Source organism: Vipera berus (genome assembly GCF_964194415.1).
Source record: "Vipera berus genome assembly, chromosome: W".
NCBI classification, from domain to species: domain Eukaryota; kingdom Metazoa; phylum Chordata; class Lepidosauria; order Squamata; family Viperidae; genus Vipera; species Vipera berus.
In genome coordinates, this window is record NC_138210.1 from 73277295 (window position 1) to 73303545 (window position 26251).

Here is a 26251-nt window from a genome sequence, read left to right on the forward strand (position 1 = left end):
CAGGCTGGTTGTTGAGTGCAAAAACTGCAATGCGACAAGGTGTGTGTGTGTGTGTATCAAATCTTTGAATCCGTGCCTTAAGTACCTTTTTTTGGGGGGGGTCTGTTTCAACTTCAAACGGTTTACTAAAGGCCGGGTCGTAAGTCGAGGACTTAGCAAAGGCAGAGTCGACCCGAATCAAGCCCCCCCACCCCCAAAAGTAAACCTCCAGACCCCAGGAGACACGACGACACCGTGATGGTTGTGAAACATTTATTTGGACATTGATGAGCCACGACAGGGGACGACGGGGGGAAAAGAGAAACTTTTCAACCCGGGGGTGGGTGGGGGCGAAAAGCAGCAGATGGACCCTTATCCACACGCAGCCAGCTGGATGCTGCACCCCAATAACTTAAAGAGCATCCCGTTCTCCTAAAACACAACCCACCCACCCACACACCCTCTCCAAGGACAGCTTGCAAAGAAACACGACATCTGGCAGGCAGTCCTCCCGGGATTCGGAAGAAACGGGCAGCTGTGAGAGGGGCTGAATTCCGACGGGCCTCCCACGGACGCCTCGAGGGGCGAGGGTCACCCACATCCGGTGGCTTTGGGGAAAGGGGGAGCATGACGGGGCCGGGGGAACGCCATCATCGCAGGCCTCCACGCAGGGCTAGGACCAAGTGGAGGACCGAGCCGCCTTGGATCTTGTAGTCGGCTGCCGTTTTCTCATCGTTCCTGCGGGGAGAAAACCAAAAAATGGGGTGAACCCCAATTTCAGGGTGGGCGGGCTAACTTCCAGACCCAGAGCATCGCCTGGGTATATTCAGAGTCTGGTGCCTGGGAAGGGGTGGTCTTATAAAAAAAAAGATATAATGGTTTTGATTGATTAAAGGGGATATTGCATTATTAAGTGGATGATTAAATGTGGCGGGAAATACGTAACTTTTAGGAAATAGAACAAGATGATACTCAAATGGATAAAATGCGTGTTCTGCATATCCTATTTTGTTATGAAGTGAGAGAGGGGAAATCTTGGATACCCAAATTCTGAAAATTATAAATAAAAGGGAAAGGTAAAGGTTCCCCCGCACATGCGTGCTAGTCGTTTCCGACTCTAGGGGCCGGTGCTCATCTCCGTTTCAAAGCCGAAGAGCCAGCGCTTGTCCGAGGACGTCTCCGTGGTCATGTGGCCGGCATGACTAGACGCCAAAGGCGCACGGAACGCTGTTACCTTCCCACCGGAGTGGTCCCTATTTTTCTACTTGCATTTTTACGTGCTTTCGAACTGCTAGGTTGGCAGAAGCTGGGACGAGTAACAGGCGCTCACTCTGCCGATCTTCTGATCAACAAGCTCAGTGTCCTAACCCACTGAGCCACCGCGTCCCACAGAAAATTATAAATATCAAAGGTTAAATGGGAATATTGATGAGAAACTAAAAAATGGGTAAAAATTAACGGGATACGGGCTGTTTGTGAAGATTGAATGTAATCGAGAGACGTATAAGCCAAACATTTATTGATCGGTGGAATAATGATGTTTTTATTGGGTTGATATAATTAGAACTGCACTAGGTTGAGTATGAGATAGTAAGCGTTAAGGGGAAAAGAGAAGAAATATTGGATGTTGTAACCTGAGATTTGCACTAAAGATTTTGTTATTGAACTACTGATTACCCAGCCACTGCGTTGCTTTTCAAATACTCAAATGGAAAATTAATAAAATATTATTATTAAAAAAAAAAGATCTACAGGTGGTCCTTGACTTACGGCCACAAGTGAACCCCAAATTTGTGATTAAGTGAGACAGTGAAGTGAATTTTGCCCCATTTCTACCCTCTTTCTTGCCACCGTTGCTAAGTGGATCACTGCAGTTGGTAAGTTAATAACCCGGATGTTAAGTGAATCTGGCTTTCCCCATTGAGTTTGCTGGCCGGAAGGTCTTAAAAGGGGGATCATGTGGACTTGGGACATAGCAACCGTCGTAAACACGAGTTGCTGAACAAACCTTCACCCTCATTTAGGCACATTTTAACTCGTAATAATGATATTACGGCATAACCCATGACATAATAATGCAGCTCATAACAATATTTATCTGGAAATGTTGTATTATATAATATATCGTATTATTCTTCACCTACCTTAGTTCATTCAAAGAAAGTTAAAATACGAAACCCACCGGGATATATGTCATTTTTTTTAAAAAAAAGACGAACGTGTAAAAGAAACACCACAAAGAAAATGTTAAAAAGAACAATTGTCTTATCTTAAAAAAAAGAAAAAGAAAAAGAAAAAAAAAGAAAAGAAAGCCTAACACGAGACATAATTTTGAATGCGCCACGAAGAATTCAGAATGTATCTTCGGAGTTAGCCGTAGATTATTTTGAGGATTATCTGCAGCTCGGGAGTTGCGCGGTTGGGTGTTTGCCGAGCTTGTTTTTTTTCCCCCTACAAATGTTTCATTACCAAGCTAGGGAACGTCATCATCAGGAATGGAAGAAGTAGTAGTTGGCTGGTTGCCCTATCAGTTTTGATTGGGGCGAGGTGGATTCCGTGATGAGAAAATGGTGTCTTTCCTAATTGTTTATCTGGTCCTGTTTACTCTGTAGCTGGGCGTTGGCAGTGAGAGAGAAGGCCCCTTGGAGGGGGGGGGGGCTTGTTTCCTTGACTTTGGTTGTTTTTTAAATGGAAATACAGGTAGTTCGTAGTTTTGAAATGGTGGGGGTTTATATATACATATATGCATATCTATGTATATGTATGTATCATATCATATCATATCATATCATATCATATCATATCATATCTATTCTATCCTATCCATCTATCTATCTATCTATCTATCTATCTATCTATCTATCTATCTATCTATCTATATCTATCTATCTATCTATCTATCTCTATCTATCTATCTATCTATCTCTATCTCTATCTCTCTATCTATCATCTATCTATCTATCTATCTATCTATCTATCATCTATCTCTATCTATCTATCTAGCTATCTATCTATCTATCTATCTATCTATCTATCTATCTATCTATCATCCATCTATCCATCCATCCATCCATCCATCCATCTAATCTATCAAGCTATCCTCCAAAGCCCCTGAAGGCAGGACAAGAAGCAATGGATGGAAGCTCATCAAGGAGAGAAGCAACCTAGAACTAAGAAGGAATTTCCTGTCAGTTAGAACAATTAACCAGTGGAACAACCTGCCTCCAGAAGTTGTGAATGCTCCAACACTGGACAGTTTTTAAGAGGAGACTGGACAGCAATTTGTCTGAAATGGTATAGGGTTTCCTGCCTGAGCAGGGGGTTGGACTAGATGACCTCCAAGGTCCCTTCCAACTTATTATTATCAAAGAATTTGCACAGATGATGCCATTGATCTTATGGAACACATTGAGGTAGACCTCAACAAGTGACTGTGATGGAGACCTGCCAGCATTTAGAAATATTGGTTTATGGCCACGCAAGAAAAAAAGATTCTCCTATTATTTCAATTTTCGTTTGTGTACTCCCTCCAGTGTTTTGTTAAAACGTAGTGGATTAGGGGAAATTATTTATAAAGGAGGAATGGATCGTTTTCTTCGATGGCCAAGGAAACAAGCTCAATGGCTCAGGAAATCAATCAATCCCAGACATCTCCCTTACACTCAGGCGGTTCTCACATAGTGACCGAAATTGGACCAGAATTTCTGTCACTAAGCAATGTGGTCGTAAAATGGGATGTCACGTGACTGCATGGCTGGAAGACAACAATCCTGGGAGCCCCCCTGGTTGTCCTTGTTAAGTGAGGACCACACGGGTCATTAAGTGAGGACCTCACGTGACAGCGACTTTTGACTTCCCACCGGCTTCCCCAATGACGCTGCTTCTTTGGCAAGGGAAGGTTGTGAGCTGCGATTGTGATTTGTTTTTCAAGGCGATCTCGGCCTGGTGTTTGTTGGATGGACTGTTTCAAATGTTTCCGTGCCCCTCCCCTCAAAAAAAAAAAGAGATCAGGATAAAAATTGGGCTGTCGTGACAATACTCTCCCTGGTTGAAACTTACATTTGCTTGCCGCTGTAGATGAGTCGCTGCTGCTGAGGCGGGATGCCTTCCTTTTCTTCTACCCGCTCCTTTATTCTTTCCACCTAAAAGGAAGCAGAGAAAGGGGAAAAAAGGAGAGTAAACATCATTTCCTCCTGGGAACAGGGCTCTCACTTCCACCCGTTGGAAGAAGGGAGGGAAGGAAGATCATCATAAACAACACAGGATGGTTTTTAGACCGGCGTTTTTCAACCTTGGCAACGTCAAGATGGGTGGACTCCCAATTCCCAGAATTCCTCAGCTAGCCATCTTCAAATTGTCCTGTTTGAAAAAACAAAACAAAACAACCCCCCCCCCACTGTTTTAAATGTTTGTCTCATGCCTCGGAGGCAAACAGGCAAACTCGCAAATCTTCGGCACCCCTGCCACACGGTGTATTTCTCAACCTTGACGACTTGAAGATGGCTGGACTTCAACTCCCAGAATTCCCCAGCTAACCAGCCAGCCCGTTATCTTCGAGCGGCCATGTTTGAAAACACAGTTTGGGATGTTTTGACTCGTGGCTGGGAGGACCGTAAGGCAAACTCGCGAAGCTTCGAAACGCACAAAGCTTCGGGCGCCCCTGTAACCTAGGAGGCGTTTCTCAACCTTGGAACTGGAAGATGGGTGGACGTCAGCTCACGGAATTCCCAAGGCTGGCTGGGGAATTCTGGGAGCTGAAGCCCACCCACCTTCCAGTTCCCAAGGTCGAGAAACACTGCTATCAGGTTTGATTCTGCTCCAGGGAAACACCCAAGCATCACAAGACGCTTATAAGCTAGGGAGAATAGGGCAAGGCAATCCTGTTGATGGCGTTACCTAGTTTGGTGACAAAACATTCAGAAGCTATGATGAAACAAGCTTGGAGAGCCAACTGCGGCCCAAACCCAACCATCTTCTGTCCGACCTAGGGCTGCTTTTCAAAGCTTGCTACTATCTAGGCCAGGGGTCTTCAAGCTTGGCCCTTTGATGACTTGTGGACTTCAACTCCCAGAATTCCTCAGCCAGGCATGCAAAGGGCCAAGTTTGAAGGCCCCTACTTGTGGACTTCAACTCCCAGAATTCCTCAGCTAGGCACACTGGCTGAGGAATTCTGGGAGTTGAAGTCCACAAGTCGTAAAAGGGCCAAGTTTGAAGGCCCCTGCTTGTGGACTTCAACTCCCAGAATTCCTCAGTCGGCCATTTTGATGAAACCGCGGGCTTACATCCAGACCAGGGGTCTTCAAGCTTGGCCCTTTGACGACTTGTGGACTTCAACTCCCAGAATTCCTCAGCCAGGCACGCAGGCTGAGGAATTCTGGGAGTTGAAGTCCACAAGTCATCAAAGGGCCAGGTTTGAAGACCGTTGATGTAGAGAGCGGCCGAATCTTTCTCTCTCTCTACGGAAGGGGTTATTTCTGTGTGATCCTGGCTTAATTCCCTTCTCTGACATTGTCTGGAAATTGTAGAAAGAAGAGGTGGGGGCACGGTGGAGGAAGACACCCCCCCCGCCTCCTTTTGCACAGAAGCTACAAAACGCAGACCTTCCTCTCTTTCTACACAAATTTAGACCTTCCGGGGGATCCGGGGTGAACTGCACACGAAAAGCAAAGCGGGACAAGTGACAAGGATCATCAGCAAGATCAAAACCCACCCCATTCTTTTGAGGGCCGATACCTTGTCCGTAGGTTCGATATCAATCTCTATCTCTTTCCCAGTCAGCGTCTGCAACGAAAGGAAAAAAACAACAATGGTTCTTCAAACCAGCATCGTCCGCTCCCTCTTGCAAGATCCCACCCCCATGTTTCAGTCCCAGAGAGAGATGGGGGCCGGGTCTGCAATCCTCATATCCGTGGGGACCTCTCCTTGCTTACGTAGAAATAAAAAAGGTATTTTGTGAATCTACATTTCCGGCTTAAATCTCACTTGGACCAAGGCACACCAGGCTAACAAATAATAATAATAATAATAATAATAATAATAATAATAATAATAATAATAATAATAATAATAATAACAACAACAACAACAATAATAATAATAATGATAAGTTGGAAGGGATCTTGGAGGTCATCTAGTCCAACCCCCTGCTCAGGCTGTTTTGTGGACTTCAACTCCCAGAATTCCTGAGCCAGCATGAGGGAACTATGGCCCCTTCATGGCTTGTGGACTTCAACTCCCAGAATTCCTGAGCCAGCATGGCTCACCGTGGAAACCTCTCCCTTTCCCCTCAGTGGGGCTGGCTCAGGAATTCTGGGAGTTGAAGTCCACGAGTCATAAAAGAGCCAAGGTGGCCTAGCCCTGCCCTAGACCATTTCAGACAAATGGTTGTACCATCTCTTCTTAAAAACTTCCAGTGTTGGAGCATTCACCACTTCTGGAGGCAGGTGGTTCCACTGGTTAATTGTTCTAACTTTCAAGAAATTTCTCCTTAATTCTAGGTTGCTTCTCTCCTTGTTTGGTTTCCATCAGTTGCTTCTTGTCCTGCCTTCAGGTGCTTTGGAGAATAGCTTGACTGCCTCTTCTTTGGGGCAGCCCCTGAGATATTGGGAGGCTGCTATCATGTCACCCCTCACCCTTGCTGGGGTTTACAGCTAACAGAGGAAGTCTTCCCACCTTCTAGTTGCCAGCTGCGGGTTCAAGAAGAGCCGGCTTCTAATTAACATCCAAAATGACTGTCTGTCTCCAAGCTGTTAATTAGAGTTAGGCCTCAAGACTTTGCCAGGCTTGCGTGATCTTTTAATTTAGTGCACGCTGCAGTGGCTAATATTTCGAATTCAAATAACTGAACAGAAGTTCAACGAGCTGTGAACTTAGTGAGTCGGTCTTCAGAATAATAGCATTAAGCGTTGAAAGGGACCTCAGAGGTCTTCTAGTCCAACCCCCTGTTCGAGGAGATCCTGCAGCACAATGGACTAACGGCTGTCCCAATTTCTTCTTTAAAAAAAAAACCAACAAAACCCTCCAGCGATGGAGCACCCAGAATTTCTGAAGGCAAGCTGTTCCACCGATTTAATTGTTCTGTCAGGAAAATTCTCCTTAATTCCAGGTTGCTTCTCTCCTTGATTGGTTTCCATCCGTTGCTTCTTGTCCTGCCTTCGGGCGGGCTTTGGAGAATAAGTTGACCCCCCTCTTCTTTGGGGCAGCCCCTGAGATATTAGAAGACTGCTATCGTGTCGCCCCTAGTCCTGCTCTTCATTAAACAATTTTTTTTAATTAAGTCCTTCTTTTCATTCCCTCTTCTGGAGGGCAGCCCCTCTGGAAGGCTGCTTTGGATATAAAGAAGCTAAGCGTCATCTCAGCTGGAGGGAATCTATGTTTTCCAGCTGTAGTGATTACAAAGGATGCTCATATGATGAAAAGGCTAGCAAAGTACACACAATCTATCTGAACTCAAAAAGTGTGTGAGGATTTAACAGCATGTCAGAGACTAAAGCAACAGCAACAACAGCAACAACAGCAACAACAATAATAATAATAATAAAAATTTAAAACTGTATTCTGCCTGACACTCAGTGTCTCCGGATTTGTTCCCAACAAGTATAACAAAATCTTTTTTTTAGCAAAAAAAAAAAAAGAGACAAAAGACGACAAGGCCGATGAAGTGAGAGGGGTTTCATTCAAGCCTGGGAGAAAAATCAAAGCACGATTAAAAGGTAGAAAGAGGGAGAATCCTCCGTCTTCTAAATTGTAAGAGGGTCCTCTCGCAAGAGGGGTGAAGAGTGGTTGGTCCGAGCCCACAAATTTTAGGTGATAAAACTGGAAACGTGACCCGCCAGATGGGCAGCAAATAAATTTGATAAATAAACAAAGCAGAGCTTAAAAGCAGTACGTATGCAAAAAATATATGCGGAGAATGCAAGATTATAATTTATTATTATTATTGTTACTGTGGTTGGTCGCAGTCAGCCAGATGGGTAGACGTAGAAATCCATCATACAACCAGGTGTTTACCAATATCAAGGTGTTTGTATTAAAAAATCAATTTTACACACACACACACATATATTCAAATTTCTTTTTGCTGACAAAGAGTTAAAGATTTTAAATGGCAGACTAGAGTAGGCTGGGGCTGCAAGGCAAAAGTGATTATAATAGTAGAACTGCAATATAGCAGTTAAAAACCAAGGTGTACTAGACCGGTACACATTCTGGGAGTTGAAGTCCACAAGTCATCAAAGGGCCAAGTTTGAAGACCGTTGATGTAGAGAGCGGCCGAATCTTTCTCTCTCTCTACGGAAAGGGTTATTTCTCTGTGATCCTGGCTTAATTCCCTTCTCTGAAGTTGTCTGGAAATTGTAGAAAGAAGGGGCGGGGGCACGGTGGAGGAAGACCCCCCCCCCCGCATCCTTTTGCACAGAAGCTACAAAACGCAGACCTTCCTCTCTTTCTACACAAATTTAGACCTTCCGGGAGATCCGGGGTGAACTGCACATGAAAAGCAAAGCGGGACAAGTGACAAGGATCATCAGCAAGATCCAAACCCACCCCATTCTTTGGAGGGCCGATACTAATTATGTTGGATCATCCAAGGCAGGGGGGGTCTTGAAACTTGGCCCTTTGATGACTCGTGGATATCAACTCCCAGAATACCTCAGCCAGCGTGCCTGCCTGGGGAATCCTGGGAGTTGAAGTCCACCCATCCTAAAAGGGCCAGGTTTCAAGACCCCTGAGATAGATGGACTTGAACTCCCAGAATTCCCCAGTCAGACTTGTCTAGCTCAACCTTGGGGACTTTCCGATGGGTGGACTTCAGCTCCCAGAATTCCCCAGCCAACCTTGTGTTTCTCGATCTTGGCAACTTTTAGATAGGTCAGGGGTCTTCAAACTGGACCTTTGATGACTTGTGGACTCTACAACTCCCAGAATTCCTCAGGCAGGCACGCTGGCTAAGGAATTCTGGGAGTTGGAGTCCACAAGTCACGAAAGGGCCAAGTTTGAAGGCCCCTGATATAGACTTTAAGAGGAGTGGACTTCAACTCCCAGAATTCCTCAGCCAGGCACGCTGGCTGAGGAATTCTGGGAGTCGGAGTCCACAAGTCATCAAAGGGTCAGGTTTGAAGACCCCTGATATAGACTTTAAGAGGAGTGGACTCCAACTCCCAGAATTCCTCAGCCAGGCATGCTGGCTGAGGAATTCTGGGAGTCGGAGTCCACAAGTCATCAAAGGGTCAGGTTTGAAGACCCCTGATATAGACTTTAAGAGGAGTGGACTCCAACTCCCAGAATTCCTCAGCCAGGCATGCTGGCTGAGGAATTCTGGGAGTCGGAGTCCACAAGTCATCAAAGGGTCAGGTTTGAAGACCCTTGATATAGACTTTAAGAGGAGTGGACTCCAACTCCCAGAATTCCTCAGGCAGGCACGCTGGCTGAGGAATTCTGGGAGTTGGAGTCCACAAGTCATCAAAGGCTCAGGTTTGAAGACCCCTGATCAAAGGGTCGCCTCAAATGAGCTGAGCTTTCATTGAGAAATATCTTGAAACGGGAAATATCCCTCGGGCTTCGACTGAAGGAGGCTACCACCCTTTTCGTGGGGATTGTGTTGACTGTGTCCCCCTAAGGCAGGCCGCCCTTCAGGGCAGGGCCGAAGGCGAAGAAGCAGCTCGGCCGGTTTGACTTCTGCCTGCTGCTGCTGCGGCCTCCCAGCCAATTCCCGCCGCCCATAATGCACCGCGGCCGGCGTTGCCCTAGGGATGCCGCCGTGCCTGGGCGCACCTGGAGGGGCCCTTCGGCTGCCTCCGCCGGAGCCTCTCGCCTCACCTTCACTTTGATCAGCATCGTGGCCGCTCGGCTCCGCTCGCTCGCCCGGGTGCCTCAGCGCCGCCCGACCTCCAACCTCGGAAGCGGAACTTGGCTTCGCAGAGAGCCTCCCGGGATGCTTTCCGGTCGCCTCTGACGTCACTTCCGGCTTCCCCTCCCTTTCAGTCAGCGAACTCCCAAGCAGGGGGGCGCGTGCTCCGTATCCTTTCCGCCGCTGTCGCGGTGCACTATGGGAGACGCTGTCTTTTTTTTTTCTTTTCCCTCACTAGAGTCGCCGTGACGAATGGAGCGGCTGACTCCGTTTCCCAGCACGCCCCGCGGTTCTGTCACGGCTCTTCTTTTCGAATAGGCTCCTTTCCAAAAAAAAGAGAGAGAGAGAGAGAGAGAGAGAGAGAGACAGAACCGCCGATATCGTGAAGGAAGGAGCTATAATTCTGTTCCTACATAATTATTTAAAGCTGACTTAAAGATAGTACCTGACAGTACCTTTGAACTGAAAAGAAAACTAACATGGCCGCTCGGAGAGAGAGAGTTATGACGCTTTGACCTCTGGGAGTTGTAGTTTTTCTTTTGTAGCAGGCCGATCCGCCTTTTCGTCTGCGCGTGACGTCATCCCGATTGAGCGCGCTCCCTTATGGGAGCTGTAGTTATAATTCTCGTGGGCTTAATGTAGACGGTTGGAGAGATAACTACGTTTCCCACAAGGCATTGCTCCGCTGTTGTTTTTTTTTTAAAAAACGAACGGCAGCCAGCCGCGAGGGGTTTAGCGGAGCCCTTGGAGGCCGAGAGGTGGTCGCAGTCGCCTATTTCGCCCACCTCCCCACCCCGGGTCGGTGAGCGCCAAAGACCGGAAGCTGGCGGAAAGCGAAAACGGGGAACCGGAAGTGGGGTTCGTGCGCTCCCCTATATGCTCCGCACCCTAAAATTGGACAATTGGGATGTGATGCAAGCTTTGAAATCCAAACTGGGCATCCTGGATTGGGGGTGCAAGGGTTTCCTTAATCTTGCAACTTGAAGATGGGTGGACTTCAATTCCCAGAATTCCCCAGCCAGCATCGCTGGCTGGGGAATTCTGGGAGTTGAAGTCCAACTCTCTTTCAAACGACCAAGGTTGGGTCAGGCTGGCTGGTTTAGGCTAATCTGTCATTCTCCAATCTCACGCTCTCCAGGTGGGCTAGCACTACAACTCCCATAGGCCACGCTGGCTGGGGTGCATGGGAGTCCCGCCGGATTGGAGAGGTAAAGTGCGAAGCCAAGGGCTTCCCTAGATGGAAGAGACAGACGCTCGAGAGTCTTAAGTGGTCCAAGCCCACTTAAAAGCTTCTCCGATTTGGGATGAAGCGATTGCGCCCCAGGGTGGAACTCTTAACATGGGCAGAGGAAGTCTTAGCATGATGGGCAGAGGACGTTTAAAAGAGCCCTAACTTGTAACTCTGTGCATTGAGGTAATGGCATTTTGGAGAGATTGGAGATTAGGAGGAGGGCTGATAAGGGATTTACGAGAGGGAGAGAGTCACCTGTGCTAAAGCTGAACTTTTGAAATTCAATTTGTGTGTGTGTGTGTTTAGAATGACGGGAACGCTCACAGGGAAGTCGAGGCTGATGGTGACACAGAGATCGTAAATCTTCATTGGCAGCAACCTTTGGCTCCGGAAAGCAACACAATTCACCCACAGTAAGAGAAATGAAAGGGTCACAAAGTTGACAGTGTAAGCTGAAAATTATCGTTAATTACCTTGGGCAATAAAGTCTTGCAACCCTATGGAAAATATCTATGGGGATTCTCGGCCATCCGGGGACATAGTTGTCCCAAAAGTGTGAAGGGATTTTAGTATGCTTACGATTTTATGATGCTTAAGCTTGACATTAGCAGTGATATTTTGTAATCCTTTTATATATAACTGTTCAAGGGCGAGCAGCTTTGCAAAGTGCCTTATGTTGGGAAATTATTTACATAAAAGCAATATACAGGAGATGGCTTACATGAAAAGAGCACGGTAAGGGGAGGGGAAAAAGTGATTACGGATGGAGCCTGGATTGCTGTGTATGAGTCATCATCTTGGAATTATTTTTCTGTACCCTTTTCGTTCCTGATACAAGGACCTGATCTTTTTGTTCTGGAAAGGTGTAAAAGGTGGAAGACATCTTTCCTGGTTGTTGCCTTCATTCCTCTACCAGCCACGAAGAGGCATATGGTCACCCCTCTCTGTTTTGATCAAAATAAAGTTGTAATTCTTTGCTGAAACCTCGGCTCAGGAGTTCCTTTTGGCTCTTTTAAATTCCTGAGTAAGGCTGGGACAATTGTGAGGCTAAGTGGAAAGCCTTACAACCGGGTTTTTTTTTTTAAAAAGGCAACTGGACTTTGTTTTTTCCTTGAAGACATTTCACATTTCATCCACACCATTTGGACTATTCAGGTATCCCTGAGGGCCCAAATAAACCTCCCAGTGGCTTTAAGAGCTCTCACAGAGAGTACTAATAACCAGATGACTGCAAAGAAATATAAATCCTTCTACCTCCGCCCTTCAGTCAGAACTGAAGAAGCTTCTTGGATGAGAAGCGACACATATTTCAGGAAAAGCAAAAGTCCAGTTGACTTTTGGAAAAACACACACCACATGTCTGAGTAGCTGCTCATAGTCTGCAACAATGGATTAGCGTATAAATTGAATAACTAAGCAATCTATATTCAATATGGCAGCTCTAAGCGCAAGACAGGAAAATGGATTGAAGAGAAGCACAACTTGTTGCATATGGGAAACAAAAACACCGCACAGCGTTTGCGTGCGTGAATGGATGTTTATTTGGAAGAGAGAAAAAAATATCAATGAGCGTTCTAAGAAAGCTTGTTTGTAAAATGTCTGCACTCTTAAGAGAATAAATATTTAGCTGGCAAGTCCTATTGAAAATTGTTTGCACTAGAGATCGTTTAACTTTAAGGTTTAGAGAAGAAAAAGGTTGGGATTTTGTCCCTGATTTTGTCTCACATTTTCGGGACTCTTGCTTTTTATTATTACTATTATTTTTTTAATTTACAGGAATCCAAAATGCCCCACATAGATAATGACATTAAGCTGGATTTCAAGGACGTTCTTTTGAGACCAAAACGGAGTACGCTCAAATCCCGGAGTGAGGTAGAGGGACCTCGTTTATTTACAGATAAATAAATGTAAATCGTAATAAATAAATGTATCTATGGCTCTTAAATCAGAGAAAGGCATGTTTACATAGCGCGTGCCTCTTCCCAGAGGGGACTTGAGAATAAGGGTTTGCGAGGATGAAAGGTGAGTGTGCTAGCAAGGTAGAAAGGCAGAAGGAATGTGTGCGTTAAATGAGGCAACCTTGAAATCCTCGGTTCTCAACACAGGCGGGTCCTCGTCTTACAACACTTCATTTAGTGACCGAAGCAAAAAAGCAGAGGAGAGATTGTCAAGATTGGGGAGGGGGCTTAAAATATGCTTAAAATATCCTTCCCATTTTTTTCAAACCTTGTTATGTGCCGATAGTTCTCAATTTATATAGTGACCCCAGTTACGACGCCGTTGGAAAAAAGGGACATGACTTGTTTTTCACGCTTAACAACCGCTGCAGTCAAAATTCAAATCCTCGGGAAACTGATTCGTATTTATGACGATTGCAGCGTCCCCGGGGTCACGTGGTCCCCCTTTTGCCAACTTCTAACCAGCAAAGTCAAAGGGGGGGAAAGCTGGATTCACTTAACGACCGTGTTACCAACGTAAACAATGGCAGAGATTCACTTAACAAATGGGGCAAAGAAAGGTCATAAAATAGGGCAAAACTCACTTAGCAAATGTATCACTCAGCAGTATGAAACTACCTCTGTGCTTTAACAAAAACTGCTACGGCAATGCAGCTGCTAATGTTTCTGTTGATTGAGAGGACACAGGGAGTCCTTTGACTTGCGACCACAATGGAGCACAACATTTTCTATTGTCAATAATAAAGTTGGAAGGGACCTTGGAGGTCATCTAGTCCAACCCCCTGCTCAGGCAGGAAACCCTATATTATTTCAGACAAATGGCTGTCCAGTCTCTTCTTAAAAACGTCCAGTGTTGGAGCATTCACCGCTTCTGGAGGCAGGTGGTTCCACTGGTTAATTGTTCTATTTTTTTAATTTTTTTTTAATTTTAATTCCATTTATATCCCGTCCTTCTCCGAAGACTCAGGGCGGCTTACAAGCTTAGCAGTAGCCTTCATTCTATGTATATGCCTGCTTATTATTAGGGCTTTCGCCCCCCCCAAGCGGCATTATTACAAAGTCAGCTTATTGCCCCCAACAATCTGGGTCCTCATTTTACCTACCTCGGAAGGATGGAAGGCTGAGTCAACCTTGAGCCTGGTGGGACTCGAACCTGCACTAATTGCAGGCAGCAGGTGTTACTTAAGGAGGCATTAGCCCACTGCTCCACCAAGGCTCTTTTAAGTTGAAGTCCACGAGTCATAAAAGAGCCAAGGTTGCCTACCCCTGGTCTAGAGATATCCCATGGACATGTGTGTGTTGGTGTGTGTCTGTTGGCCACGTCCACATAAGAGAGGAAACTATTGTAGTTTCAAGCCACAAGAGAAAATGGCAGCAGGCCCTCCAATTTGATCTGATGGATCTTTCTGTTTTATCCTTCGTTCTAGGTTGCTTTTCTCCTTGATTAGTTTCCATTTGTTGCTTCTTGTCCTTCCTTCGGGTGCTTTGGAGAATAGCTTGACTGCCTCTTCTTTGGGGCAACCCCTGAGCTACAGGAAGACTGCTATAACGTGCCCCCTCATCCTGCTGTTCATTAAACTACTAGACCAGAGGTAGGCAACCTTGGCTCTTTTATGACTCGTGGACTTCAACTCCCAGAATTCCTGAGCCAGCATGGCTCAGCTTGGAAACCTCTCCCTTTCCCCTCAGCGTGGCTGGCTCAGGAATTCTGGGAGTTGAAGTCCACGAGTCATACAAGAGCCAAGGTTGCCTACTCCTAGACATACCCAATTCCAGCAACCGTTCTTCGTAGTTTTAGCCTCCAGCCCACTGATCCTCTTTGTTGCTCTTCTCTCCACTCTTTCCAGAGTCTCAACATCTTTTTTGCATCGTGGTGACCAAAGCTGGACGCCGTATTCCAGGTGTGGCCTTACCAAGGCCTTGTAAAGCGGTATTAACACTTCCTGTGATCTTGATTCTATCCCTCCGTTAATGCAGCCTAGCACCGTGTTGGCTTTTTTAGGCAGCTACAATGGGACATTTTGCCCCCAGCTTATGACCTTCCTTGCCTCCGTTGTTAAGAGAATCGCCGCACTTAGTCACATGATCGTTAAGTCAATCTGGATTCCCCCGTTGACTTTCCTGGTCAGAAGGTCGCCAAAGGGGACCACGTGATCCCGGGATACGGCAACCGGTCATAAGTATGAATCGGTGGCCCAGCGTCTGAATTTGGATCACGTGACGATGGGGATGCCGGAAAGGGCATCACTGTAAAAAAAAAACACGGTCCCAAGTCCCTTCTTTCAATGCCGTCGTAACTCTGAACCGTCACTAAGCAAGCTCTTGTAAGTGGACGGCTTCCTGTAGCTCTTTCTTGAGGATGGAACAGTAGGCGGGCGAAGAAGTAGAATAGAATAGAGCCGGAAGGGACCTTGGTGGTCTTCTAGTCCAGCCCCCCAGCTCAAGCAGGAGAACCCATACCATCTCAGACATGCGACTGTCTAGCCTCCTCTTAAAAATCTCCAGTGATGGAGCGCCCACGATTTCTGGTGGCCGGCTGTTCCACTGGCTAATCGTCCTCACTGTTAGGAAGTTTCTCCTTAATTCCAGGTTGCTTCTCTCTTTGGTCAGTTTCCAACCGTTGTTTCTTGTCCCGCCTTAAGGTCCTTTGGAAACTAGCTTGACACCTACCCCCCCGTCCCCTGGAACGTTACTATCATGTCTCCTGTAGTCCTTTTTTTTTCAGAATAACAAGAGTTGGAGCGGACCTTGGAGGTCTTGTAGTCCAGCCCCCTACTCAAGTAGGAGAACCTACGGTTGATTAGAATAGAAGCTTCATAATGAGGTGGAGGGTATTCGTAGGCATTTAATTGTTATCTTCTAAAACCATCAAGACGTGTCCTAATTTAAGGGTGATGAAAGAGAATATTCTGGGCCGAAGAGAAAAAAGAAGGAAAGCTACTAGGTGGGATATGGGACTATAGAAACTAATTGTTACTTATTGTTTGCAATTAATTCACTGTTTACCAAATATTGGTGGTGATATTTAGAAAAAAACCTCCAATAAAACATATTTTAAAAAGACAGACAGAAAGAAGGAAAGAAAGAAAGAAAGAGAGGAAGAGAAAGAAAGAAAGAAAGAAAGAAAGAAAGAAAGAAAGAAAGAAAGAAAGAAAGAAAGAAAGAAAGAAAGAAAGAAAGCCGGGCTCCACTCACTTAATCACCTCAATGGAAATTTCCGGTCTCTGAGGTGGTCATAAGTGAAGGACGACCGGTACAAAGCCCGTCGTAAGGCTGAGATATTTCTCCTCCTTACAGCCAGCATTAGGTGTGCCGGGTGATTGACAGGCTGTCCTTCCTGCTGGCTGGAGGCCGGGAGAATCCGCTTTTCAAGGGTTTGGGGGGAGTGATTCTTCTCTGCATTGGGTCCCCTTTCGTCTAGGTGGATCTCCTGAGGTCCTTCACCTTCCGTAACTCCAAGCAGACCTACCGGGGGATCCCCATCATCGCCGCCAACATGGATACGGTGGGCACCTTTGAGATGGCCAAGGTGTTGGGCAAGGTACGCCTCTGCAAAAACAAAAACAAAAACAAAGAACGCCAATTAGGCAGCGTTTGTCAACCTTGGGTAGTTTCAGACGGGTGGACGTCCAACTCCCAGAATCCCCCAGCCAGCATAGCTGGCTAGGGGATTCTGGGAGCAGAGTTCCCCCTGCCTGAAAAGTATCCAAGGTTGACAAAGGCATGAATTGGCTTGGACTGGTGGCTGCTGAGACTTCTGTCACTTGACCTCTTCTCCTTGATGGATCTTCTTAGAAACAAGGGAGGGAGACTCACGGATTGTCCAAGTGGGTTGTCACTAACTTCATCTGCAAGCTGCTCCTTCCTTCCTTCCTCCCTCCCTCCCTCCCTCTTTCAACCTTCTTTCTCTATCTCTTCCTTCCTTCCTTCCTTCCTTCCTTCCTTCCTTCCTTCCTTCCTTCCTTCCTTCCTTCCTTCCTTCCTTCCTTCCTTCCTTCCTTCCTTCCCTTCTCCCTCCCTCCCTCTTTCAACTTCTTTCTCTATCTTTTCCTTCCTTCCTTCTTTCCTCTTTCAACTTTCTCTATCTTTTCCTTCCTTCCTCCCTCCCTCCTTCAACTTCTTTCTCTCTTTTCCTTCCTTCTTTCTTCCCTCTTTCAACTTTATCTTTTCCTTCCTTCCTTCCTCCCTCTTTCAACTTTCTTCTTTCTCTATCTTTTCCTTCCTTCCTTCTTTCTTCCTTCTTTCAACTTTCTCTCTTTTCCTTCCTTCCTCCCTCTTTCAACTTCTTTCTCTATCTTTTCCTTCCTTCCTTCTTTCTTCCCTCTTTCAACTTTATCTTTTCCTTCCTTCCTTCCTCCCTCTTTCAACTTTCTTCTTTCTCTATCTTTTCCTTCCTCCTTCCTTCCTTCCCTTCTCCCTCCCTCCCTCTTTCAACTTCTTTCTCTATCTTTTCCTTCCTTCTTCTTTCCTCCTTCAACTTTCTCTATCTTTTCCTTCCTTCCTTCCTCCCTCTTTCAACTTCTCTATCTTTTCCTTCCTTCCTTCTTCTCTTTCAACTTTCTCTATCTTTTCCTGCCTCGCTCGTCCTCCCTTCTTCTTCCCTCCCTCTTTTCTTTCTTTCTTCTTTCTTTCTTTCTTTCTTTCTTTCTTTCTTTCTTTCTTTCTTTCTTTCTTTCTTTCTTTCTTTCTTTCTTTCTTTCTTTTCTCTTTTCTTTCTTCTCCATCACACCTTCCTCCTCCTATTTTCCCGACAACAACCGCCCTGTGAGGTGCCTTGGGCTGAGAGACAGGGACTGGTCCAATGTCACCCCGTTGGCTCTCCGTGCTAAGGCGGGACTTGAACTCAGAGCCTCCCGCTTTCTAGCCAAGTGCCTTAACCACTAGCTTTCTTCTTTCGACTTTGTCCCCTTCCCCCAGTTCTCTCTCTTCACAGCCATCCACAAACACTGCACGGTGGAGGACTGGAAGGAATTTGCCGCTCAGAATCCAGATTGTCTCCAGGTAGGCGTGCGATCTTGCCCTTCGCCTTCGCTTCCCCCTCTCGTCTCCACCCCACACCCTAGTCCTCCATTTGCGACTGATGGGTCGTTTAACGACCGTTCAAACCTGTGACCGGCTTCGGAAATGCTACTTAGGACCCCTCCTCAGAGTTACGACTGCCGGCCCCGCCTGCGCTTGGCCATGGGGCTCAAATGTATTTGACTGATCGATTTATAACTCGTGGTCCAATCTCCAAATTCCCAGTCACACTTGTCTGACTTTTATTCATTCATTCATGAATGGCATGACAATGTTTTCTGCTCCAGCAAGAGGCTAGACTAGAAGACCTCTGAGGTTCCTTCCACCTCTGTTATTCTGTTAACGTCTTGTTAATGGCTCTGCCTGACTTTTCAACTCAGTCCACTGTACTTGAGTGAGTAGTTTTCCTAGCTTTTTTTTTCCTCCTCCTCCTCCTCCTCCTCCTCCTCCTTTCGTGTTTACAAATTCCCTGCTCGCTGCCCGCCGTTAGAACGTGGCGGCCAGCACTGGCACTTCCGACCTGGAGCAGCTGGAGCAAGTCCTGGAGGCTGTGCCGCAGATCCGGTATATCTGTCTGGATGTGGCCAACGGTTACTCCGAACACTTCGTCCAGTTCTTGAGGGACTTGAGGAAGCGGTACCCGGATCACACCATCATGGTATGTGGACACCCCACGGTTCCGCTTGAGGCCGGCAGGGAAGATTTTAAGACTTCTTAAAAAGTATTTTTAAGTTTTCCCCTTTGCAGACTCGGCTGCGTGGTCTGTCGCTGCTTTTGGTCCTGAGTTGGCTATCGCTCTCTCTCTCTCTCATCTATCTATCTATCTATCTATCTATCTATCTATCTATCTATCTATCTATCTATCTATCTATCTATCTATCTATCTATCTACTCTATCTATCTATCTATCATCTTTCTCATCTATTATCTATCTCTGTCATCTCCCTATCTCTATCATTTATCTCTATATCATCTCTCTCTCTCTTATTATATCTCATTTCTCTCATCTCTCTCATCTCTCTCTCATCTCTCTATCTATATCTATATCATCTCTCTCATCTCTCATCTCTCTCTCAACTCCCTATCTCTATCTATCCTCTCTCTCTATCATCTTTCTCTGTGTCTATATCTATTTTTCTTTCTATCTATCCTGTCGTCTATCTATCTATCTATCTATCATCTATCTATCTATCTATCTATCTATCTATCTATCTATCTATCTATCTATCTATCTATCTATCTATCTATCTATCTATCATCATCTATCTATCTATCTATCTATCTATCTATCTATCTATCTATCTACTCTCTCTTTCTATATCTATCTATCCATCTTTATCCTATTTTTATATCTATCTATCTCTATCATCTCTCTCATCTCTCATTATCTCTCTCATCTCCCTATCTCTATCCTCTCTATCATCTTTCTCTGTGTCTATATCTTTTTTCTTTCTATCTATCCTGTCATCCATCCGTCTATCATCTATCTATCTATCTATCTATCTATCTATCTATCTATCTATCTATCTATCTATCTATCTACCATCTCTCTCTCCTCCCCTCTCCCTCGTCTTTATTTTTACAAATAAATCAAAGTGGCCGATATCTCCAACATGCTTTCCTTCTCTTTCTCCTAGAACAACAACCCTGTGAGGTGGGCTGGGGTGAAAGAGAGGGATTGGTCCAAAGCCACTTAGGCTTTCACACCTAAGGCATTAATAGAAGTTACAGCTTCTTGATGATTGCCCCACCCAGTCCGCTTTTGTGCCTGAGACAGGACTAGAATTCACTGCCTCCCAGTGATTAGCCCAAAATCATTCTAGCCAGTTTTTATGTGTAAGGTTGGACTAGAACTCACCGTCTCCTGGTGATTGCCCCAAAGTCACCCAGCCAGCTTTTGTGCCTGAGACAGGACTAGAATTCACCACCTCCTGGTGATTAGCCCAAAACCACCTAGCCAGCTCTTATGTGTAAGGTTGGACTAGAACTCCCCATCGCCTGGTGATTGGCCCAAAGTCAGCTTTCACGCCTAGGGCGGGATTAGAACTCTGTCTCCTGGTGATTGGTCCAAAGTCACCCAGTTGCCTTTCCTGGCTAAGGGGAGACTAGAACTCACCATCTCCAGGTCATTGGCCCAAAGTCACCTACCTGCTTTCATGTGGGTCTCACCCATTTCTTGCCCCTCTCTCTCTCTTTTTTTTTCTCTCTCCAAAGGCCGGGAACGTCGTAACGGGCGAAATGGTGGAGGAACTCATTTTGTCAGGCGCCGACATCATCAAAGTGGGGATCGGACCAGGTAATGTTGGATCCCAGCAGAAGTCGGCCTTCCGCTTATAACTGGGCGGAAAATTTCAAGCTAGGTTGCCCCCTCTAAAGAGTTGGGGGCCGTTAGATTCTTGCTAGGGATCTGCCTGGCTTAATCCTGGCTTGTTTCAGGCTCCGTTTGTACCACCCGGAAGAAGACCGGAGTGGGCTACCCTCAACTCAGCGCCGTCATGGAGTGTGCGGACGCTGCCCACGGTCTCGGGGGACACATCATCTCGGTGAGAAAGCGAAACCTTACGGTATTTCAGTTCTAGGAACAGCAATCTGTCGATCGAGGTCTCCAGTCTTGGCAACTTGAAGACCTGCGGACTTCAACTCCCAGAATTCCCCAGCCAGCCATGCCTGTTTTTTCCCCCCCTCCCCTCCTATCCCTTGAAGCGGGGAGATTGGAGAGGAAGGGATTATAAGAGAGTAAGCGGGGCCACGATGAGTATGCTGGCTGGAGAATTCTGGGAGTCGAAGTCCACAGTTCTTCAAGTTGCCAAGATTGGAGATCCGTAGTTGTTCCGGGAAGGGGAGAAGTTACCAGAGACTTTAGTAACGTTTTATAGGATAAAAGTGTTGGATAAAGGAAAAAACATGTTTATATTGGAATCAAGTTGCTTTCTTTGTCTTTTGACATGATTTTCACAGTTTCCTTCTCTGTTGCCATACCCAACAAGCCGGTTTAAGAATCCTTGTTGATCTGGGCAAACAGTATAATTCTCAGAAGTCCAGCGCAATCATTGCTTCTCTGTTTGGCTCATATTTATACTGCCCTTGAGGACTAGAATCTTGCTCTGCCTGTTTCTTTGCACGCCTTTGCAGGAATTGACGTCTGCTTAGGACGGAGGCCTGAAATAAAATACGGGCAGGCTGAGATTAACTTTCTGCTCTCTTTTCTGCAGGATGGAGGCTGCCATTGCCCAGGGGATGTGGCCAAAGCTTTCGGTAAAATCCCATTTTCCATATTCGGCCAGTTCGGTTTGTTGAGGTAGTGCTGGGGCGTTACAGGCAGTCCTCGACTTACGACAGCAATTGAGACTATGCTTTCTGCCGTTCAGCAGGGCAGTTTAAGCACGCCCAACTTTATGACCTTTTCTGCAGTTTTTAAGTGAGTCAGGCGGTCGTTCCTGCGCTCCTTTCGCCGCGATCTGAAAACATACTTGTTCGAGCAAGCCGGCCTGGCCTGAGGGGGGATTGGTGGGGTTTTTATCATTTTTATTGGGGTTTTTATTATGTATCAATTGTATTTTAATCGGGCATGCATTTAATTATTTTTTAATTTTTGTAAATTTCTGTGTTTTATTCTTGCCCTGTACACCGCCCTGAGTCCTTCGGGAGAAGGGCGGTATAGAAATGATAATAAATTAAATTAAATTAAAGTTAAGGGAATCCGGAATCCCCTATTGCTTGCCAGAAGCCACGCTCGGCAAACTGGTTCATATTTAGGATGGTTGCAGCGTCCCGGGGGGGGGGGGGGAGTGTCACGTGATCCCTTCTTGGGACCTCCTGACGAGCAAAGTGAAGTGGAGGGAGCCAGATTCACTTAACAACCGTGTTACCAAATTAACTGCAGCGGTTCACTTAACAGTTGCGGCGAGAAAGGTTGTCAGACTCACCCTGTTTTCCCAAAAGTAAGGCCTTCACCAACAATAAGCCCTAGCTTGATTTTTTTGTGGGGGGGTGGGGTGGGCCTAATATAAGCCCTGCCCCCAAAATAAGCCCTAGTTTTGGGGTGAGGCACACACTTAACAATCAAGCTAGGGCAGGGATGGGGGTGTGGATCTGCCCTGCACCCACTTACCTGGTGGCCAGGCCTCTCCTCGCCAACCCACTTCTCCTTCTGAGGCCTCTGCTGCAGCCAGGCCTGCATTTCTCAGTCACGGGGCTTTCCGGAAGGCCTCTGCAGCCGAGAACCGAGCTATGAGTTCAATCCGTAGTTCGGTTCTGCAAGATCTCTGCAGCTGAGCACCAAGCTGTGGATCGAATCCATAGCTCGGTACTCGGCTGCTTAGGCCTTTGCGGAAAGGCCTGACTGCAAGACGCAGGCCCGAATACAGTTGCAGAACTTTGGCCCCAGAAAAAGTGGACCGGTTGGGTGGAGCTGTCAGTGCTGGAGGTGAGGTAAGACCTATCCTGAAAATAAGACCTGGTGCCTCTTCTCTTGTGCGGGAGAGCTGCTGCTGGCTCTGCCTGTATAATTTGAATTTTGCCCCACAGGCGCCGGGGCAGACTTTGTGATGGTGGGCGGCATGTTGGCTGGACACACCGAATCTGGGGGGGACCTGATTGAAAAGGAAGGCAAGAAATACAAGCTTTTTTACGGCATGAGCTCCGAGGTGTCTATGAAGAAATACGCCGGAGGAGTAGCGGACTATCGGTACGGAAGACGGAAGCGGTTAACGTTAATGGTTACGCTTTTTAAGACTTGCGGACTTCAACTCCCAGCATTCCCCAACTGGTATTACAGAGCCATAGGGCTGGAAGGGACCTTGGAGGTCTGCCATCGGAGGACTTCCCTGTAGCACCCCTCCCTCGACGATAGCAGGAAACGGTCCACGGGATCGTTGTGCCATTGGATTCCCATCCCTTCCGCCCCCATGGTGGATTTTCCCCTGGGAAGGATCCCTGCTTCTCTCCATCTACTACAGGAGGAGTAGGACAGTAGGATCCACTCCCAGGTGACGAAGAGATGGGTTTTCCAGGCAGTTCCCCTCTGCTTCATTTGGATTTTGGCACAGATCAGGGGGCTTAGACTAGATCGGGGGTCTGTAAACTCGGCCCCTTTAAGACTTCAACTCCCGGCATTCCCCAGCCAGCATCATAGAGTCATAGGGCTGGAAGGGACCTTGGAGGTCTGCCAGTGGAAGACTTCTCCTTTTAAGGTTTGCAAAAAAAACACACGAAAAACCTAAAATTCATAAAAAAAATCATTCCACAGTACAACCTGAATATGTGTGTGTATATGTGTGTGTGTATATATATATATATATACACACACATATGCATACACATATAAGGTAAAAGGTAAAGGTTCCCCCGCACATGTGTGCTAGTCGTTTCCGACTCTAGGGGCCGGTGCTCATCTCCGTTTCAAAGCCGAAGAGCCAGCGCTTGTCCGAGGACGTCTCCGTGGTCATGTGGCCGGCATGACTAGACGCCAAAGGCGCACGGAACGCTGTTACCTTCCCACTGGAGTGGTCCCTATTTTTCTACTTGCATTTTTACGTGCTTTCGAACTGCTAGGTTGGCAGAAGCTGGGACGAGTAACAGGCGCTCACTCTGTTACGTGGCACTCGGGATTCAACCCGCCAAACTGCCGACCTTCCGATCGACAAGCTCAGCGTCCTAACCCACTGAGCCACCACGTCCCTGCATACACATATACACACATACATATATGTATGTGTACATATGTATGTATATATATATATGTGTGCGTAACGTGTATGTGTATATATGTATGTATATATATACACAGACACAGCTAGCTGATCATAGAGTCTTAGGGCTAGAAGGGACCATGGAGGTCAGCCAGTGGAGGACCATCCTAGCTAGAAGGGACCATGGAGGTCAGCCAGTGGAGGACCATCCTACAATGCCCCTTTTCCTTTCCTTTCCAACTTTGCCAAAAAAAACCCACAACTAAATCAATCTAAAACTGGCGGGAAATCATTCCAGACGCCCCCGAGAAAGCAAAGCTTAAGAGAAAATAAATAAAAGAGTTCATAGAAAATATAAATGGGAAGGAGAAAGGGAGGGTTAACTTTCACCCAGGATCCCATTGGTAGCCTTAAACCAGGAGTCTCCAATCTCAGCCACTTAAGAGAGTTGTGGACTTCAGCTCCCAGAATTCCCCAGCCAGCCATGCTGGCTGGGGAATTCTGGGGGCTGAAGTCCACAAGTTTTCCAGTGGCCAAATTTGCAGACCCCTGCCCTCACAGAGAGCACAATCATAGAGCCACAGGGCTGGAAGAGACCCCGGAGGTCCGCCGGGAGAAGGCCTTCCTTGCAACACCCCCTCTCTCTTCCCCCCGCAGGGCCTCGGAGGGCAAAGTGGTGGAGGTGCCCTTCAAGGGGGACGTGGAGCACACCGTGAGGGACATCCTGGGCGGGATCCGCTCCACCTGCACCTACGTGGGCGCCGCCAAGCTGAAGGAGCTCAGCCGACGGACCACCTTCATCCGGGTCACCCAGCAAGTGAACCCCATCTTTGGCGGGGAGGATCAGCTTTGAGGGGGCCCTGCTCCCTCCCCATCCGGGCTGCTGGGGAAAGAAATCAAAGCTCTCGGCTAATCCCCAAACGCCAAGCCAGGCAGGATAGCTCTTTCCTTTAGAAACACGCGGATTCCTGCGTGGTGGTGAAGCCAGGGCTGCTGCTGCTGCTGCTTCTGGTTCCGAGGGGAGCCACCAACCTCAGTTTCTCACCCTTTTCCATTCCGTGGAAGACACTCCCTGCCAGCAGCACTGGTGACGTTCCCTAGTTGGGTCATGAAACGCCAGCAAGAAAGCCACCAAGCTCAGAGAACACACAATCCTCCTCCTTTTCCTCTCCACATACCACACTCCCTTCTGGCACCAATGATATTATCTAATTGGGTCTGCCAGAAAACAACCAAGCTCAGAGAACACCAAGGACCCCACAGTCCTCCTCCTCAAACCTCCCCCCTTTTTAGCTCTGATGGCATTACCTACCTGGGTCATGAAAGGTCTTTAAGAAAACTACCAAGCTCAGAAAGCACCAAAGATCCCACAGTCCTCCTCCTCTTCCTCCTCCTCCATGCAAAACCAGCTCCCCTCCTACACTGATGTTTTCTAGTTGGGTCATGAAACGTCTGCAAGAAAGCAACCCAGCTCAGAGAGCACCGAGGATACCACATTCCTCCTCCTGTCTTTCCCTCTTACTCTTCCTCCTCCCACGCTCCCTTCTAGCACTGATGATGTTCCCTAGTTGGGCCATGAAATGCCTGCAAGAAAGCCACCAAGCTCAGAGGGCACCAAGGACCCCACAGTTCTCCTCTTCCTCCTACCGTCTTCCCTGACTCTTCCTCTTCTCCGCAAAACCCCCCTCCCTTCTAGCACTGATATGTTACCTGCTTAGGTCAGAATGCCTGCAAGAAAGCCACCAAGCTCAGAGAACTCCAAGGACCCCACAGTCCTCCTCTTGCCTTTCCCTCCTCCCACACTCCCTTCTAGCACTGATAATATTCCCTAGTTGGGTCACGAAACATCTGCAAGAAAGCAACCCAGCTTAGAGAGCACCAAGGATCCCACACTCCTCCTCCTGTCTTTTCCTCTTCCTCCTACCACACTCCCTTCTAGCGCTGATGATGTTCCCTAGTTGGGTCCTGAAACGTCAGCAAGAAAACCCCCAAGCTTAAAGACCACCAAGGACCCATCAGTCCTCCCCTCACCCTTCTAGTCCTGATGATGTTCCCTCGTTGGGTCACGAAACATCTGCAAGAAAGCAACCCAGCTCAGAGAGCACCAAGGACCCCACAGTTCTCCTCCTCCTCCTCCGCAAACACTACTGCCTTTGTAGCACTGATGACATTCCCTAGTTGGGTCATGCAACGTCTGCAAGGAAACTGCCAAGCTCAGAGAGCACCAAGGACCCCACAGTCGTCGTCGTCCTCCTCCTCCTCCTGTCTCCACAATCCCCCTTCCCTTCTAGCACTGATGACGTTCCCTAGTTGGGTCATGAAACGTCTGCCAGAAAACCACCCAACTCAGAGAGCACCAAGGACCCCCACAGTCCTCCTCCTCCTCCCTTCTTTCACTGATGTTCCCTAGTTGGGTCCTGAAACGTCAGCAAGAAAACCCCCAAGCTCAGAGACCACCAAGGACCCATCAGTCCTCCCCTCACCCTCCTAGTCCTGATGATGTTCCCTTGTTGGGTCACGAAACATC

General features: G+C 47.1%; 2 protein-coding genes across 2 annotated transcripts; one reads left to right on the forward strand and one right to left on the reverse strand.

Annotated features, from left to right (window-relative positions):
- Positions 1-238: 238 nt before the first annotated feature.
- LOC308676200 (ubiquitin-like protein NEDD8) lies at positions 239-10296 on the reverse strand. Its single transcript, XM_081341976.1, has 4 exons — positions 9796-10296; positions 5713-5760; positions 4039-4121; positions 239-717 (listed from the first exon to the last, which is right to left on the reverse strand). The coding sequence occupies exons 1-4, from the start codon at positions 9811-9813 to the stop codon at positions 630-632; spliced, it is 237 nt and encodes a 78-aa protein (XP_081198102.1). The 5' UTR covers positions 9814-10296; the 3' UTR covers positions 239-629.
- A 216-nt stretch (positions 10297-10512) lies between these two features.
- Positions 10513-26239, forward strand: LOC308676201 (GMP reductase 2). The gene is made up of 11 exons (XM_081341977.1): positions 10513-10684; positions 11364-11470; positions 12834-12929; positions 16437-16556; positions 17933-18016; positions 18525-18692; positions 20249-20330; positions 20471-20577; positions 21247-21289; positions 22562-22721; positions 24382-26239. Exons 3-11 carry the CDS (start codon positions 12843-12845, stop codon positions 24575-24577), a joined length of 1047 nt encoding a protein of 348 aa, XP_081198103.1. The 5' UTR covers positions 10513-10684; positions 11364-11470; positions 12834-12842; the 3' UTR covers positions 24578-26239.
- The last annotated feature ends 12 nt before the right edge of the window (positions 26240-26251 follow it).

Bases quoted from the DNA above. Each gene is read 5' to 3' on its own strand.
- LOC308676201 (XM_081341977.1), top strand. From the start codon at position 12,843: ATGCCCCACATAGATAATGACATTAAGCTGGATTTCAAGGACGTTCTT. The intron at 16,557-17,932 runs GTACGCCTCTGC...CCCTTCCCCCAG, and splicing joins TGGCCAAGGTGTTGGGCAAG to TTCTCTCTCTTCACAGCCAT. The intron at 20,578-21,246 runs GTGAGAAAGCGA...TCTTTTCTGCAG, and splicing joins TCGGGGGACACATCATCTCG to GATGGAGGCTGCCATTGCCC.
- LOC308676200 (XM_081341976.1), bottom strand. The intron at 4,122-5,712 runs GTATCGGCCCTC...GCTTCCTTTTAG, and splicing joins ATATCGAACCTACGGACAAG to GTGGAAAGAATAAAGGAGCG. The intron at 718-4,038 runs GTAAGTTTCAAC...TTCTCCCCGCAG, and splicing joins ATCTACAGCGGCAAGCAAAT to GAACGATGAGAAAACGGCAG.